Raw genomic sequence first — 18,477 nt, 5'->3', positions numbered from 1 at the left:
AACTTAAAAGTTTATGGGGTGAAATGCAAAAGCCTGCGTAGACGTTAAAATTACATGACAAACATGTTTGAAAGGGAAATATCCCTTTAATCCCTAAGACTACTACTACTAATAAAACATACACTGTGTGTGTGTGTGTGTGTGTGTGTGTGTGTGTGTGTGTGTGTGTGTGTGTGTGTGTGTGTGCGTGCGTGCGTGCGTGCGTGCGTGCGTGCGTGCGTGCGTGCGTGCGTGCATGTGTGTGTGTAAATATATATAATTTAATAATAAGTTATCCTTCTTTGACTACAACTGACTACAGTGGCCTATTTGCCTTCTTTATAGGCATATCACTATCAGGCAGGAAGAAAAGTTTCAAAAAGGTTTTGTTTTTTAAAGAATAGTGTAATGTAACCTACTATTGTTGAGAAAACAACTAAAGTAAACACAATCATGTTTTAGATCATTGCTGTATCTATTCATTGAATATATAGGCTACTGCACACACATTATAGAACAGAATAGATTTTGTTCACAATCACAGTTCATCACATAAAATGTGGTACTTTTTGTTTTAAATGATCCTTGGAAGAACCTGGCAGGACCTTCACCAGCACTAGGACCATGGGGGAATCCCTGCGCATACACACTCACTCACGCACTCACTCACTCACTCACTCACGCACGCACGCACGCACGCACACACGCACAAGCATACTAGCGTTGCCATAGTTTGTGAGAGAAATAAGCAACCAGGTCTACGAAAAGCACTTTAAACCTATATGCTATTTGAAAATAGCCAATATAGTTATTTTCAAAAACTCTTGCAATAAAATGTGGACTGTTTGGGATGTTTTTGAAACATTCCAACAACACAAATGCTCCCTGCCTGGCACAAAATATTTGAGAACCACTGGTTTAAAGGTAGGGTAAGTGATTTTGCTTTGGTTAAAATAAGTGTTAAATAGCTCTATATTCTGATAGTACTCATTGCTATAGAGTGTTTGTTCAGTATTAGGAGTCTCATTGTCTCTCCACCTCTTTATTAAACAGAAAATGCATTTTCGTTTCAGTTTAATTTCCAATTTTATCCAACCAGGACAGAGAACTCAATCAGGATACAGATCAAACAAGTGAAATTGGAAGTGATGACACTAAGAAATGAGCAGGCAAAATTGGAAATGGAACACTATACAAATTAAGCTTAAAATGGGTACTTTCTCCTGATTGGCTGAGATTTTGACACCTACCGAAAAATGTATTTTCTGTTTATTAAAGAGCTGGAGAGACAGGGAGACCAAAAAATATCACTTTACCCTACCTTTAAATAAAAAAATGTTTTAAATGGAAGCAAGCCTAAATAAGCAAGTACACTTTAAAAACAAGTCCAACTACCAATTTTTACAAGCAACTTTACAGAAAAAGAAGGCCAAAGTCGCTTATAATAAGCCGACATGGCAACGCTGACACACGTACACACGTACACACACACACTTTTACAACCGGGAGGCGGTGCTGGCTTCACTCCGGGCGGACAAAGTTCCTGTCTAATATTTTCTTTACATTCTAGTGGGGGACAAAGTTTGCACTGAATATACAACAGCCTCTACTCCCTGCATGTCAGGACATTTATACTATAGTGGACACATTGTTGTTGACACTGTTGGTTGTCATTATTCGCGCTATCAGTCTGTAGTTGTAGTTCCCTGTGTGTCATCTTCCTGAAAACACCTGCATGGTTCAGGACTTCAGGTAACCACCCATCGAATAGAGGGAAGTCCTTCCTTTGGGCGGTGATCTGATCGTTGTGGGGAGAAAAGGTAAGGTCGCTTGTTTTGATATTTTACCGTGACATTTTGGTATTGTAGATATTGCAAATTACACACAACAGCCACAGTAATTGCGCACAAAACGCACAGCAAAGCAAAGAGACCGTGTGGGTGTGCTTTGCTGTAAGAAGTGGTGCCACATTGAACCTCTCTAACAGCGGGTTGGTATGAGGGTTTGTTCCTCGTTCCAACTTCCAGAAGAACAGTTATGAACCATTCTTAAACTTCTTTTAAAAGCTAAGCAGCCGAACGTTTTCACACGATTTTAATAGTTATGGAGACTTTTCGCCTCAGCCTGTAGTTATCATAAGAACATGTATCCTTAAGGAGAACGTTACGTTTGTGTGCGTGTTACATACTGAATCGTGTGGGGAGGAAACGGGCCTTAACTAGGCTAGTATTACATTCGATTACAAAGCTTCTAAAAGTGTAGTCATAATTTGCTCTAGCCTTTACTTTGTTAAACATCAGGGACGTTATGCCACGATGACCTACAAGCAGTGGTGGAAAAAGTAGTCTTTATTTTATTTTTTTACCTAAGTAAAAGTATCAATACTGCAATGTAGAAATACTCTGTTAAGTAGAAGTCCGGAATTCTAAATTTGTTAGGTATTTGGTATCAAAATGTACTTAAAGTACCAAAAGTAGAAAGTACTCATCATGCAGAATGCCCCGTATCACAAGTTTTCACATGTATAAAATCTTTTGAAAATAGCAGAACTTTATATAGGGTTCAAGTGTTTAATATATGTTTTGTAGTCTAAATCTAAATCTACAAAGTAACTAACGTTTTCAAATAATTGTAGTGGAGTACAACATTTGGCTTTGAGATGTAGTGGAGTAGAAGTAAAAGTACAGACAATTGGAAATACTCCAGTAAAGTAAAAATACCTCAATTGTACTTAAGTACAGTACTTGAGTAAATGTACTTAGTTACTTTACACCACTGCCTACAAGTATATACGACCTTTTAGAAGAAAAGGGAATGGAGGATTAAAACACCTTGAAGGAGGTTGCCAGCCATGTCACTTTTTGGCCAGACGGTGACTCTACAGTCTACACACACAGTATTGGGGGCTTTCCAGCTCTGAATGGACCATGTGCTCTTTAAAGCACATTTCAGCTTTTCTCAATCAAAACAATGCAGCTGAGCCTGAACAGCAATATCATGTGGAATTGGCTGGGCTGACCAAAAGGCATCCATACGTAGCCTATTAGCTATGTTTGGAAGTAATTGTAGGACTATGATTATTTTGGCATAACTAATACAATCACAATAAACATTTTTCATGGCAGCCAATTTGACATCAGTTGTAGGGTTACATGTACAGGACTCTTTCCAGTGAGCCAGTCAACATGACTGCTGGACCTTGAATGGAACACAACCTTGATTAGTATCATTGGTAACACCTGTACAGGATGTAACATCAGGCAACCCTACTATTTGTCAATATATGGCCGCCAAAAGGTCTATTAGCTTTTACATTTTGTAAAAAAAAATAAAAAATTAAACAATGTATTTTCAATATATTTGTATTTCTAGCCTATATGATTTCATGTACACAATGTATTGTGTTTAGTTTGGTACATTAGATAAAAAGAAATATACGCCGCTGTGAAATTGCAGGTTTTTGAAATGTTAAGACAGAAATAACAATGTAAATGTCTGACATGTTCCACCTTTTAATGTGCATCTTCCAAGATAAAGTAGTTTATTATTAGGAACATGGACAAAACAAAAGACCAACAACATCCTGATTGCATAGTCTGCGCACCACCCAACTAATAATTTGTGGAAGTACCATTTGCTTTTATTTCAGCATTAAGTCTTTATTAACTTTGCACATCTAGACTTTGGAATTTTAGCTCACTCTTCTTTGCAAAAAAGTTCCTTTTTTAAATCGCAAGGGGATCTCCTGTGCCCATGATATGGCAAATCTACAAGCTCACAACGTGTTATTGTGAGCTTGTAGATCAGCAAACAAAGAATTGCAAAAAAAGAAAATGCCTATGGTGTGTGACGTGCGCATGCACGTTTGTGTGTATGAACGTGTATGCGCACATCACACACCATAGGCATTTTCTTTTCTTTTTGTTTTTTGCAATTCTTTATTTAGGAAAAGTGTGTACATCCTACCACACAGTTTCACCTTAATATGGAACATTATACAAAATCCTTGGTAGAGGATGAACATCTTCAAAATACCATCCTTTCAGTTTTTTTGTTTTTAAACACGACACACAGCACAGAAAAGAAAAGATCACACCCTGTGTGAAGGTAGCGGCGCCTTTGATACATTTTGTCATCGATATGTGTTTATAATGTGTTTATAGCCATGTGTCACGTGAAGCTTGACCAATCACTTTGTTGACGGGTCTGACCAATCAGAACGTTGACGGGTCTGACCAATCAGAACGTTGACGGTGAAGACGGACAAAGTCAGGTATAGAGGTATCTAGCGCCGCTAAAAATGGCAAAAATGGCTTTTATTGCCTTGACCAGCCCACTTCTGACATGGAAAAAAAGTGCCTTAGCTAAACATTGTTTTCGCCCCTTGTGCTCATCACATTACATTTCAGCATCAATTATTTCATTAACAGGTTAACATACTCCAATTAATTTTGCGCTCACTGCCTCAAACAGTTAGTCACAAGTTTCCTATCAAATCAAGTTGACACAAAGTAGCCTAAACCCAAAGCTAGTGATGATCATTGATAACTAGCTATTAGACTAGCTATATCAGGGCTGCCTACGAATGGCTGGGTCCCTGAAAAGATCCAGTGAATGGGTCTTCTAAATCTGCTTATACATTAATACATCATACTCTCTCTCCTGCATAAACACATATTTCTAAATGTTGTAACATTAGCCTCCTGGCTTGGAGCAGCTTTCTGAGACGAATGAAAAAAGTTTGTCATTAGATTTTTATTTGAGCCTAAAGCCCTTGCCAAGTGCCAACTTCTCTTTTTTTTCTTCTCCTTTCTTTCATGGCATCGCGATTGATGTACAGGTCCTCCTGGCAAGGATATCCTCTACAACATTATATAATAGTTTTTAGATCATTTCTCTGACACTGTGCTGTTACACCATATTTGGTGACCCATCATATTCTGTGACCTGCCCTCAACAGGGATCTTGCTCAGCTGGCTTTGCATCAAACATATAACCGTAACACATTTTCTCACATAGTCATGGGGTGACTGAATGTATCTTTTAGCATAATTCAGATGGCTAGGATGAGGGTATCTGTCATGCCACCCTACCCCATAGCCCAGACGTGCAGAATCAGGGAAGTGCTGCAGAAGACAACATGGCAGCCTGCCAGCCTCCATCCATTGAGTTCAACCAGCAACTGCCAGAAATTCTTGTAGTTAAGACTGGTTCCCAAAAGATTTCAGCCCGAGACCCAAAAGAGAAATGTTGGTGTCTTCCCAATGAATAAACCTCTTAAGCCCAGCCCTGTTTAAAATTTAGCATAAATGGCAGATCTACAAGCTTCACACGATACCGACAAAGTATAAGAAATGGGTTTGCTTAATCAGACTAATCGATTTAGCCAATTCAGCCATTCAAACATTTTCATGTCGATTCATTGATAATATCAATATACAATACAAAAGATAAAGAAATGTGCAAAATACACCAAAAAAATCTCTTTTCCTTTTTATACCTATCGAATCCCGCGGGGGAACTCGGCTTCACCCAGCTGAGTGCTGCCCACGAGGAGCGTGGAGAAGTGCTATTCAAAGGCACATCAGAATCAAAATATTTTTTATTGCCATGTACTGTATACAATACACATACAAGGAATTTGTCTTGGTAAGGTTGGTGGATTACATAAAATGATACAAATAGAATATATAATTCTTACAGGGGTGGGCAACTTTGATAATGGAGAGGGCCACTAAATGTCCACACTCACTAGGGGGCCACATTGTGTATCTCACCAGTAATATACTATAAACCCCATCAGTCATATAACCTATAATAGTCACAATTGTAATAATAAACACACATATTAACAATTATTATTTAGTGTAACATTTTTATTTAATGTCAAATGCATTTAGTAATACTTGGACCGTAGGAAAGTAAAACTGGTCATGTAAACTGGCATGTTTGGAATTGGAACAGCTGAAAAAAATAATATATCACATTTCAGTACTCGGATATTGACCCGTGGGCCACATTATGTAAGATCTATACGATGGCAATATACAAACAATGTACACTAAATTATACAGACTGAAATACAGTTGATGTCGTTGAAGTAAGTATACTCTGAAGATACTGTATGATCAGTTTCTTGGTTCAGTTTGGAGAACAGGGTTAAAAGCCTGCTCGACCAACAGGTTCCTATTTTGTTTGAACAGCATTTCTTGTGTTTTTGTTTGTCAGTCGGTAGTCATTCATCGCTTGTGTAACGTCGGATATCTTCCTTCAAGAATGGATTCTCACTGTTGTTATAGGACTCTGTACTGTCGACGTACTGTCGAGAAAACAGATAACTAGTTGTCTACTGGCAAGAGAACATAGATGATCAAAGTTGTCATAGAGGGAGAATAAATATGTAGAGTTCAGGATTGTGATTTAGCTTAGGGACTGAAGATGAGGAACGATTCCTCATCTTTTCCATTGACCGTATAGTATAGCATATCGTCCATAGCATGTAGTCCAATGGATACATTGTAGTTAATAATTTAGTCCCAAGCTCTTGTTAATACTTTTCATTGGTTAAATATGTATCAAACCTACAGACATACTTAACCACTTTAAACCTGGAGACCCTATATTTCAAAATATTTTTCAAGCAGATCTACAAGCTCACAATGCATCAATGAATTGTGAGCTTGTAGATTAGCTATTTTCCCTGCTTCTGTGTGATACTGTCATATGACGAAGTATAAATAGGGCATTCATTTATGAAAAAAGAAAATATACTATGTTTGTTTATGTCAAGATTTGGTACCTTGACCTGAGGCCAATTTCACTGCTTTATCAAGCTTGAGGAACCGAATATAACATGGCGCCACTTCTCCATTGAACTTCAATGGGCGAGGCAGCCATGTTCTTATTTTTGTCCTCCTATTACTTTGAATGGTGTGCTCGTTCTTGATAGACACAATATTTTAATAGTGGCTTGACTTATTGGCTAATGGTGTATTTGGGTCCCATGCAATGTTCATTATTGACAAAAATGTATATTTGTCATACCATGACATTTTATATTTTGCCAGTGGTGACTCCCCACTTAGCTTTGTAGTTAAATTTGCATTTCAACATGTTAGGTCCTGAAGACTGCCATCATGGTCTGCCAGTCTATTTGGACACATGCTTGCATTGGCTAATGCAAAAGGTTGTTTTCCCATAATATGGGAAGATATACAAAGATTTTATATTGAAATATTTATAGAAATGTTGATATATTGGATACATTTCTTTTTATATTGTGTGTGTACATACATAACAGTATATCATATTTTAACTTTGAACATCCTCTGTAATACTGTCATAGTCAAGTTCTGTGTCACTTCATTCTTTCTGAGTGTGTCATTCATTTGAATGAAACTGTCTCTCCGGTTCTCATCTTTCGTGTTAGGACTTGTCTTCCACCATACTTGTTGTTCATACTTTGTCCCAACTGCTCTCTGGGAAATCCATGAAGCAATTATAAGTTTCCTAACATTTATTCAGCCACCCATGCCAAACAAGATTTTCAGAATGCCTTTGAAATCTTCAGTCTTTAAGTTTCATGTGCTGCACAGGAGAGTCATTGCACACGTCCAGACTATTGTGAATCAGATTCATAATTTAAACCCCTCAAAGTTCCCTTGATCTTGGAATTCTTCACCGCACCAGTCCATAACAGCTGCTCCAAGCAGATTTTCATTACACCCATTGTATTGTACCTGCCCATCCATCTGTCTGTCTCTCACAGGGATAACTCTTGACAGTTTTAATTTGATTTGGATCAAATTAATCGATCAAATGGTGGTTGTGATTTGTTTTCAGTTGTAATGGGAGGGCCATAGCCTGGAGACACTAACGCAAATCGTCGCCAAAAACGTCTACCAGTCAACTACAATATTAACAATATAAATACTATAATAAAGATAGGTGTGACATTTCTCTGAGTGCATTTCTAGTTGCACTCTAGCACTATTATAGCACTTTGCCACCTTGTGCACAAATTCAAGTACTACATTGAATTTGGGACATTGATGGCAAGGCAAGGCAGTTTTATTTGTATAGCACATTTCAACAACAAGGCAATTCAATGTGCTTTACACAGAACATCAAGAACATGTTTTAAATGTTTGTCATTTAAAAACGGATGCTGTGTGTGGCATCCCTATTTTTAGATTGTCTATATACAATATGCAAAAGAACAAAAATTGCAAAAATTGTAGACTTTTTGTTAACTTTACATCGTACAACAAAGCAAATGGGTCATACGACGAAGTATATAGGGCTTAAGTGCTTAATGTCAAGTTGACTTCTCTTGGGTCTCACACGTTTACTGTGCATTTTCCATTGTTTTCCTCAGGTTTTGTCCTGCAGGGATGTGTTCCAGCCGGGGTCTATGTGGGGACAGTGAGCGTGCCTCCAGATCCTCCAACTCTGGCAATTCAGGGTCCCATTATGCCCTGTGCGCCTTAGGGGTTGGTCTCATTGCCCTGGGCATTGTCATGATCGTGTGGACTGTGGTACCCTTGGCTATTGAGGCTTCAGAGGCCACCACACCTTCGCCGGGCAACTTTACCACAGTGCCAGGGGATGATGAGAGCAAACTAGATGGCAAAAACACCTCATCTGTGGCCCTGGTGCTTGTTGGAGCAGGGGTCGCCATGCTGCTCCTGTCCATTTGCCTCGGGGTGAGAAATAAGCGACGACAAAGTGACAGAAGCAGCCAGTCGGCAGCAGCAGCTGCAGCAAGAGCCCCCCTTACGGATGTGACTGGGGATCAGGAAGAGACGTGAGTGGTGATTTATACCATAGACCTAAACTATTATATTATCTATAATAATATCTATACAAGTACGATGAGTTATTTTGTATGAAACCCCAAATGTTTTATTTAACCAAGTATCCTGTATCATAACATAACTACTTCTCTGGCATTTGTAATAAACCAAACTTAAAATGTTGTGAGTTTTGACTCGAGGATTTTAATTATAATTTATTATAATGTAATTATCTCCTGCTTCAGTAGTCATACAGTACATGCAATGGGAGACGCAGTGCGCCCCAACCAATAGGGCAGCCGAGTTGACGCATTGCTCTAATGAGCAGCCAATCCGGTCTCTACTGTACGTGTATATATATAGCTATGATTTATACAAGCTCCTTAGCTTCTACTGTTGTGCTACTGTCACGTTCTGACACACATGACTTACAGTTGATGGTTGTGAAGCTGGTTGTTTTTTCAGACTCCTTACTTTCTGGGTCTTGTCTCGTGTGTCCTATTTCAGGCAGGAGAATCCTGCTCCTGCATACGGCGTACCCAGCTACGAGGAGGCCGTCGGCAGCGGTCAGTACCCGGTCAGCGAAAGCAACCTCCGGCATAGCACCTCCCAGCTGCCATCCTATGAGGACATCATCGCCGCCGTGGAAAACGAGGGGGCAGAACCCAGGAACGACCCTGCTGGCGATACCCCTCCTGTGGAACCAGCAACCAGCCCAACCAGCCCAACCAGCCCGGCTGCTGGTGAAGTCCTAAACGGTGCCTCTCCAGCTGCTGCCAACGCCAACCCCAACCTGCCCACTCGCAGCAGCAGCCGAGCCAGCAGGATACTTCGTCCCCTCCGGATACGGAGGATCAAGTCAGACAAACTGCACCTGAAAGACTTCCGGCTCCACATCCGCAGTCCAACCCAAAATCCAGTGACGATCGAACCCATCACTCCGCCACCGCAATATGACGATAAGATGCCAGAGTTAGGATAGCGCCCCTTATAGCCTAGAGTAGAGAACTGCTTTTGATCAACAGCACTATATCTGGATCAGAGGGACAAATGACAACATATCTGAAGAGCTGTTTTCAAAAATAATGACTTGAATTGCTGCAATGTGTGTAAGGTCAGGCTGGGAATGGCTTCATTACCAACTGACACCGCAAATATAGTATATTACAGTGGTTCTCAAACTTTTTAATTCCAAGGACCCCCATAGAACCCCTATTTCCCAGCTACAGCCTTTCTTGCTATTTGTGGAAGCATAGAGTGCCATATTTATTGAGTTTAGTTGCTGCATTATACATAGTTTATCACTGTCGGTGTGAATATCAGTGTGAATGTGATTAGTTGTCACACCTGTCATAATATGTTTTACTTCTGGGAAAAGTAGATGCCAAATACCTGGGGACATTTTTAAATGGTACAGGCATTGTAATAATTACATGTAAAAGGGAGGAGTTCTGTTTTGTGAACAGAAACATACTGAGGGCATACTTATGCATTCTTAAAGTAATTGTTGGTTTGTTTATAAATGTCTGTCTGTTCATTATATGCTATTGTTTTACATGTCTAATTTAGTGTTATGTGAATTGTCCTAAAAGGGAAATATGGAACATTTTGCCTACATATACCTAAATATTATCTATAAAATCCCTAAGCCCAGGGTAAATCATTACTTATTCTGTCATTCAAATTACATGAATGTTTCTAAACAGAGTTCACCCTTACAAGCGCATGCCAAAGACTTTTTGACAAAGCCTTTTGTGTATGTCATAATTAATATTTGTATAATCTGTTTAATAGATGTGTTTTTCTACAGCATTTGTTAGGATCATGTTAAGGCTAGATTTTAGTTGCAAAATCAGGGGAAAATCAGTCAAATTATTTATTCCTGTGGCTATTTTTAGTAACTTATAATGGGCATAGGTTCTAAGGACAAATACCGCTACTGTTTTTATCACCTCTCTAGCTTACTAACGTTTGATTTTAATGCAATAAAAGTAATTGTTCAGTTTTCACTTATTGTTTATAATTCATTTTAAATTATACCAGCATATTTATTTTGTAATATTTTCTTTTCAAGATAAGATCATAAACTATTATTAATATTGATCCCCGGAGGAACATTCAGGTGTATGGCAGCAACAGCCAAGACTGTAGTTTATAATGTAATTGTAGGCTTTTCAAGGTCTCGGAGGAAAATTGTATACGTTTAAAGGTATGATTTATCTAATCTATCATCTTGCACCTTTATCAACTTTATTACCATATTCATCACTGTAAGTACTTCCCTTCATCCACCCCTTTATTAGTATACTTATTTGTGGATATTTGGCGCCTCCGAGTGGTGCATAATGGTAAGCCCAATGTGAAATGTCCATATAGAGTTATTTATTTTATATTGTGTATTTCCACAGAACTTTAAAAATTAATCAAGGCCTAGAATAGAATAAGAAATGGGGAAACCCTAATTATTTATAAAGTAAATATGGCCGTGGAGTCGTGGACATAGCTCACCCGCATTATATTGTGTTCCATTACCACGGTATATGAAGTTCATATTTATCAATTTATTATTGTCTATTATTATTATAGTCTATAATTTCACTTAAAGAAAAAACAAGTCAACCCTTGGTTCAGCTTTTCGAAGGGATCAGAAAATATCTTTCTCGATTTTTTTCTTTTCTTTTTTTATGCTGCTTTTGCAGCTGCCATGTAGCAGAGGGGGATGGTTAGTGAAGGGAACAGCCAGCCCGGGGAGTCAGTCACATTCCTGGCCGGGATTCAATGACTGAGCCAGACACAAACAAACAGAGAGAGAGAGAGACTGAGTGAGAGAGATAGAGCGAGAGAGACGGAGTGAGAGAGAGAGAGAGAGAGCGAGCGAGAGAGAGAGAGAGAGAGAGAGAGAGAGACGGGGGGTTGAGGGAGGGAGAGAGAGAGAGAGAGAGAGAGATTCACACATTGGGCTTTGAGCGAGGGAGGGAGACAGACAGTGAGAGTACGCCAGACTGAGCAACATATTTCGGGCTCACATTAGACTGCAGTGGAGGACATTAGAACCACAGTGGAGGACATTAGAACCACAGTGGAGGACATTTAGAACCACAGTGGAGGACATTAGAACCCCAGAAGATCGGATGTAAACAGCTTATTACTACTTGTGTGTGAGTTGTGGACTTTAATCGCGTCTGGTCTACCAGAGGAGTCCGTACGAACGTTACGGGAGTGTTCATTTTTCTGAATGGACACCTTGGGAATCTACTCGAGTGACATGGAAATGCGCTTCGCTGGACGCATCGAGGGTTGTGGCGGATATTGAAGGCAACTTTGTTTGTTTTTTGGGGGTGGGGGGATTCAGGCTAAAATTCATCTCGAATAAGTTTGAACTCGACTTCTACCATCGGTAAAAACATGGAGGCGACGAGCTTCCAGCCCCATCCCGGACTTCAGCAAACTCTGAAGCAGTTCCATCTGAGCTCCATGCGCTCCCTCGGCGGCCCGGCGGCGTTCTCCGCCCGCTGGCACCAGGACGTCCTCTTCAGCAAGGACGGCAAGACGGGTGAGCTGATGCTCAACCTGCCCGGCGGACCGCCGTCGACCCCCCAGGCGGCCCCCACGCCGCCGGTCATCATGTCCGGGCCGCTCTTCATCCCGTCCGACCGCTCCACGGAGCGCTGCGAGACGGTGCTGGAGCGGGAGCCCGTCTCCTGCTTCGTGGTCGGCGGCGAGAAGCGCCTCTGTCTGCCGCAGATCCTCAACAGCGTCCTGCGGGACTTCTCCCTCCAGCAGATCAACTCGGTTTGCGACGACCTGCACATCTACTGCTCCCGGTGCACCGCGGACCAGCTGGAGATCCTCAAAGTGGTGGGCATCCTGCCCTTCTCGGCGCCCTCCTGCGGGCTGATCACCCAGACGGACGCCGAGCGCCTGTGCAACGCTCTCATCTACGGTGGTACCTACCCGCCCCGCTGCAACAAGGAGCTGTCCGGCTGTCTGGAGCTGGAGAGGACGGAGAAGAGCTTCAAGGTGTACCACGAGTGTTTCGGCAAGTGTAAAGGTTTGTTTGTCCCGGAGTTGTACGCCGGCCCCAGCGCGCCGTGCATCCAGTGCATGGACTGTAGGCTGATGTACCCGCCGCACAAGTTTGTGGTCCACAGTCACAAGAGACTGGAGAACCGGACGGTCCACTGGGGGTTCGACTCTGCCAACTGGCGGGCCTATGTGCTTCTGGATCCGGACTACACTGGGAAGGATGAGAAGGGTCATCTGGAGCAGGCCCTGAAAGAAATAAAAGGGAAATTCGATCTGACCCACAAGCACTCCAGTAAATCATGCAGGGTAAGTCTGCTCGCCCATGGGCTTTTATTTATGTAACTATTCCCTCTCTTAGTCATTTTCGTGGGTGGATACCAGGGGCCTACAGCATTTAGTTTTCTTTGCTTGCTTTTACAGACATGAAATGTCTGCTGAAACTGTATTTCTGTTTGACCGAGTGGAAATTCCAAGAGCACCACAGGCCCAGTGAATCCATGATCATTTTTCACAGCATTCATTGGCTACTATTCATAGTAGGCTACTTTATAGAAGGCCCTGCACCTGGTTGCTGCACCAGCCCTTCAGGAATATAACCATCCTTGTTGATTTAATATTCTAAAATGTTATGGTTCATTTCACACATTTTACACACACATTTCCTCAGTGTCAGTCAGTAACACCTCTACAGTGCATACATCGAGCCCTCAAAAGGCAATCTACAGTAATATGTATATCCTGACCCTGGTTCTCAGCGATGTGAAACATCTCATAAAGTCTCATTCACCTGATTCAATTTCAGAAAGGGAACAACAAAGCCGCTAACCAAGCCGATAACCTGACACCCCCTCCTGAGTCCCTCCCTCCCTCCCATCCTCTTTAGTCATGAAGCCCAGTGGTCCAGACCCTCCCAGGGTTACCCAAGGGCATCTGCATTATGATGGAACCCTTATGATATATTTTATTAGTGTGAGAGGAGAGGGGGGCCTGGGGGAATCTATTATGGTGCCACAAGGTGGGTTAAAGGATAAGAGTTTAATGAGGATTGGGGAATATCAAGATGTGGGTGAGGAGCAGGGGGCGTTACTGGTCAGGGCAGGATAAGGTGTTTTGTGTGTGTGTGTGTGTGTGTGTGTGTGTGTGTGTGTGTGTGTGTGTGTGTGTGTGTGTGTGTGTGTGTGTGTGTGTGTGTGTGTGTGTGTGTGTGTGTGCGCGCGCGCGCGCATATATGGATGTGAGTGTGAATGCATGTCACCATGCTGGCTCCATGTGTGGGACAGAGACGTCCACGGTGGACAAAGGATGTGGAGACCAAGTGGCTGTTCTCTCGTCACTCAGCAGCTGCTGTGTGGGATTCTGCTAATGAGGGACATCTATGGATCACCATGGTGCTGTTCCGCTCCGCACTGTCAAAATCCTGTTCAAAATGGACACAAATGGACCCACAGTTTAATTTGGGTCCATTTTTACAGGCAAGAGTTGCATTAACCACTTAAACCCTATATACTTCATTGACCAGGTGTACCGCTTTTTTTCCCCTCTACACCAAATCTCTTCACCGAAATTAGCTGATCTACAGGATCATAACGCATTGCATTACTTGCGACATGGTGTGAGCTTGTAGATCCTCTATTTTCGCTGAATGTTCACCTATATTATGAGATGCCCTGAATTGGGACGCTAGGTTTCATGAGGTTTGGTGCAGAGGGAAAAAAGGGAGGCGGGCCAAGTGTAGACACCTGGGGGACCCCCGTCAACTGAATTATATAGGGTTAAAGTGGTTAACAGGTTGTGTCTTACAATGAAGCCAGTCTTCGATATTCGTTATGGTTAAGTGAATTGTATACGTTTTATTTCATATGAGGTATACTACATTGAATATTGGTAGAAAATGCTGATGATACAGGGGTATTTCAGCAGAAGTTTACTAGTAGATAATACAATTTTGTTAGAAAATATCACACCGGTGGATTTTCCCCCTTTTGTCCTCTGTGAGAAATGTGCCCAAGACAATTCAGATCTTGATGATAATAGCAGATAAACGTTCATTATTGGGCATTTCTGGGTGAGAGCGCCTTACAGTAACGCAGCATCTTTTTCCTATCAGTTCTCACTGAATGTGATTTATGGGGTGTTATGCTGAGAAACTGACATGGAAACTAGACAAAAAGAAATATCTGTCTTTGGGAGAAAATCTCTTGCACCTGTGGCTTTGTGTGTGTGTGTGTGTGTGTGTGTGTGTGTGTGTGTGTGTGTTTCTCTCTAACTACAGTCAGCGGGACATGATGTATTATCGCCGTGTTTCATATTTTCCAAAATGGTGATGCGTTGTACCAAACAGTCTCTCAGTGTGTGTGAGTGTACACACTACACAGAAAAATCCTCAGTGTTAATAGCATCCATTTGTAACTTTGAGAGTTTGGGTCCATTCGGTTACATTTGTATACTCTGAGTTAAATTCACACTCAACGTTTTACAGTGCTTATACAGGCCTGCCTGAGCGTCATGGGGCGTGTAGTAGTGTGTGAGTGGGGGAGGTTGTGTGTGTGTGTCTGTCTGCTGTGGTTCACTGTCAGTCGTGTCCCAGTTAGTAGACAGGCGCGGCGGGTCCCTCAGGGAGCCGCACAGCTAGCGCTCCCTCATACATCAGCCTGACAGGGGAAGCCGCTGAAAGGCCGGACAGGGGCTGCTTTGCAGACCACGCTTTGGCTCGCCTGCTAGCCGTGAAACAACAACTCAATGTTATCAGCCTGCCTCAGCCCTCCTTCTGATGTCAGAGTGTTTTATTAATCAGAGAGAACCCACTGCAGTTCCTCCTGGCCCCTGTATAATCTGTCTAGACTCCTGTTTGAATTGTCTACACACTACACACACAAGCACGCACACACACACGCACACTGTTCAGGTGCGACAGAGGCGGAGAGAACTAGTGATACTTTGCTTTGAAAGAATGTGTTTACACTGCGAGAATCCTTTTTTTTTGCTGAAAAGAAACATGGGTAATTTGGCGTGATTTCAGTCCTCACATCTCAAAATGCAGAAAACGGCTGTATTTTCTTTTTTAAACCCTAGTATATACTTAGTTGGGGACTCTTTCCCAGGGGCCTGTACTAGAACCCTTCCCTTTTTTCCAGCTACACAAAATCTCTTCACCCCCAGGATAGGGTTCATGTGGTTAACCACTTAAACCCTCTTAGACTTAGTCAAATGGACCTGAGTTAGCGCTGTACTTACTACTTGGACCGCTTTTTCCCGTCTACACCAAACATCTTTGCCAAAAATAGCCGATCTACAAGCTCACAATGCATTACCTAGGTCTGCAATCTTTGGCTAATGTTCCCCAAGAATATGGATGCTAGGGTTCCAAAGCCTTCTTTCAAAAGCAGAAGCTGGATCAGAAGGTACTATTGTGTTGTGTTTTGCATCAAGTCCTGCATTGGGTCAGTTGGCCTTCGCCCAGTGTGCAGATGAGGGCAGATTGGACGAGGGGAGGCTGGCCGGCGGCTCTCATTCAGAAGATGTAGGGTGTGTGAGCCAGGCCTTGACATGTGTTGTCAAAGGGCCGTGACCCCTGACCTCGCTCCAAAGACACTGACCCGGCCCTACCCCCCATTCTTTTCACACCATCCAATCAGATGTCCTTGTGTCCAGTCCACTGGCCAGATGGCTATCTGATAAAGAACAGCGGGATACAGTGGTTAGATTAAAAAAATAGAAAATATTGGCAGCATGATGCATTAAAATGACCACAACCGCATTTAAACAGAGCATTTAGACTTGTGGGATATTGGAGGATTAGTTGCAGTGCCTCCCTCTCCCCAAAAAAGCTATTTTTATTGCACTTTGAATTTTGAATTCAAAGTCCAATAAATTTGGCAAGTCAACCGGATTGTATTCGGTCGACTTGCCAAATTGTATCGACCCTACTGTAGCCTAATAATGCAAATTTTAACTTTTCTGCCAAGCAAGACAATCTCCCAACTGCGAAAACGTATTCCTTCCTTCCAATGTCAAATACATCTGAGCATTAGCTGTAGAGGGAAAAAAATAAATCTTAGGATGGGAGAGCAATCAATCATTTGAGCGAGTGAATAGAGAAATGGTACTCTGGAGAGTCGTGTAGACCCTCCTTAATGGAATGGATATTAAAGTCATTCAAGTGCGGCCAATTTATGCCATTTCTCATCCCATTGTTCTGTTCACTCTATCAAATTAGCCCCAAACCTGGGGCCAAACCAATCAACCAAGTGTCAAACACAAGGTGCAAACGGTTGTATGTGTTGTTTTCTTTTACGCTTCGTGTTTGAGCGAATGAACCCGTCTCTGCATTTATCCCAGATCGGATGCGTGTGTATTATGTCTGCATGTGTGTTATATATGTATGGTGAGTATATGAGTGTTTTGCAGTGCATGTGCGTGTTGAGGAGGCATGTATAATGCCTGGATCAGCTGTGCTGTGCAGGGGGATTAAAATGAGCGCACTGCCGGCTCATTTCCATTCCCATCTGTCTGCTGACCTCTGGGAAGCCCTGAAAGCTCACATGGTGCATCCCTGTGGCCCCTGACGGCCCTGTCTGCCCAGCGCTGACCCCACCGGGCCAAGAGAACACTCCTCCGTTCTACAACGTGTCCCAACTCCACGCCTTCCCCACTCTGAGTCACCACTCTGATTCAGACTGAGCGCCTCTCTCCCTTTCACCCCCTGCGGCACAGATACAGATAGTATAATTATTATCACTGTGAATCCAGTCTCGGTGTGATGTGTACTCTTCAGATGCAAAGGGCAAAAATGAGGGCTGATTGATTTTATATCGATATGAGACTAGACATCGTTTGGGATTTTGTGTATCCTAATATTGTGATATGGCATAAGCGTTTGGTCTTTTCCTGGTTTTAATCGCTTAAGACTGTTATACTTTCAAAAATAGCGATGCATTGCGTTGTGAGATTGTAGATCTGCTATTTTAGCAATTTCTGTTTACATTTTGTAAAAGGTTATCGTCACAACAAGATATTATCGTCACAATATTGATATCAAGGTGTTTGGTGAAAAGATATTGTGATATTTGAATTTTCATATGGCCCAGCCCTATCGCCCTAGTAAAAATTACAGTTGTTGGGGGGACACACGGCCTCTCCACTGACCAGCTTGCGGAGAGGAGCATCACCTCATCTGTGAAATGTCTGTTGGAGGGAGAGAGCCCGGGCCGGGGCAGGGGCAGCGTGTCAGGGGGGGAAGGGGCGTCGAGAGCTCCCAGGGGTTGTGCCCTCAATTCTCCTAGGGGTGACCCCATGTTAAAAGGGTGTCAGCTGGGGCTCTGTCATGGGTGATGTGTGCTAAAGACCTGCCGCCTCCTTTGTCCACGAGCCGCGCCTTTCAGAGGCTGTGAAGTGCAGCCATTTTTCTTTGTTAATGTCCTGTTTCTCTCGGTGGTGCGTGGGCAGGTCTCTAACCCCCACCCCCCACACCCCCACGTGGGAAATCTATGCTTTTGCTGTGTCACTGGTCATCCTCACAGAGTCAGACTGGAGCCAGTAGTGCTGAATGTCGTCTGTCTGTCTGTCTGTCTGTCTGTCTGTCTCTCTCTCTCTGGCTGTCTGTCTGGCACATATGGCGTTTTACTTAAATCAGTGGTTCTGAAACTTTTTAATTTCAAGGACACCCATAACTCTCAAG

General features: G+C 42.4%; 2 protein-coding genes across 3 annotated transcripts in view; both read left to right on the top strand.

The window, feature by feature from the left end:
• The first annotated feature begins 1,488 nt into the window (after positions 1-1,488).
• tmem51b (transmembrane protein 51b) lies at positions 1,489-10,783 on the top strand. The gene is made up of 3 exons (XM_084062946.1): positions 1,489-1,799; positions 8,357-8,785; positions 9,282-10,783. The coding sequence occupies exons 2-3, from the start codon at positions 8,373-8,375 to the stop codon at positions 9,754-9,756; spliced, it is 888 nt and encodes a 295-aa protein (XP_083919072.1). The 5' UTR covers positions 1,489-1,799; positions 8,357-8,372; the 3' UTR covers positions 9,757-10,783.
• Positions 10,784-11,747: 964 nt separating this feature from the next.
• The window catches only part of skib (v-ski avian sarcoma viral oncogene homolog b), a 46,727-nt gene continuing 39,997 nt past the window's right edge, over positions 11,748-18,477 (top strand). For both annotated transcript variants that reach the window (XM_084063614.1, XM_084063613.1), the window contains exon 1: positions 11,748-13,106. In XM_084063614.1, coding sequence (XP_083919740.1) covers positions 12,180-13,106 — 927 coding nt within the window. In that variant the 5' untranslated portion in view covers positions 11,748-12,179. The remainder of the gene's footprint in view (positions 13,107-18,477) is intronic.

This window comes from Gymnoscopelus microlampas (assembly GCF_963454915.1).
Source record: "Gymnoscopelus microlampas genome assembly, chromosome: 7".
In the NCBI taxonomy this organism is placed as follows: Eukaryota; Metazoa; Chordata; class Actinopteri; order Myctophiformes; family Myctophidae; genus Gymnoscopelus; species Gymnoscopelus microlampas.
Note: the sequence above shows the minus strand (reverse complement) of the source record. Positions and strands in the feature narration are given on the sequence as shown.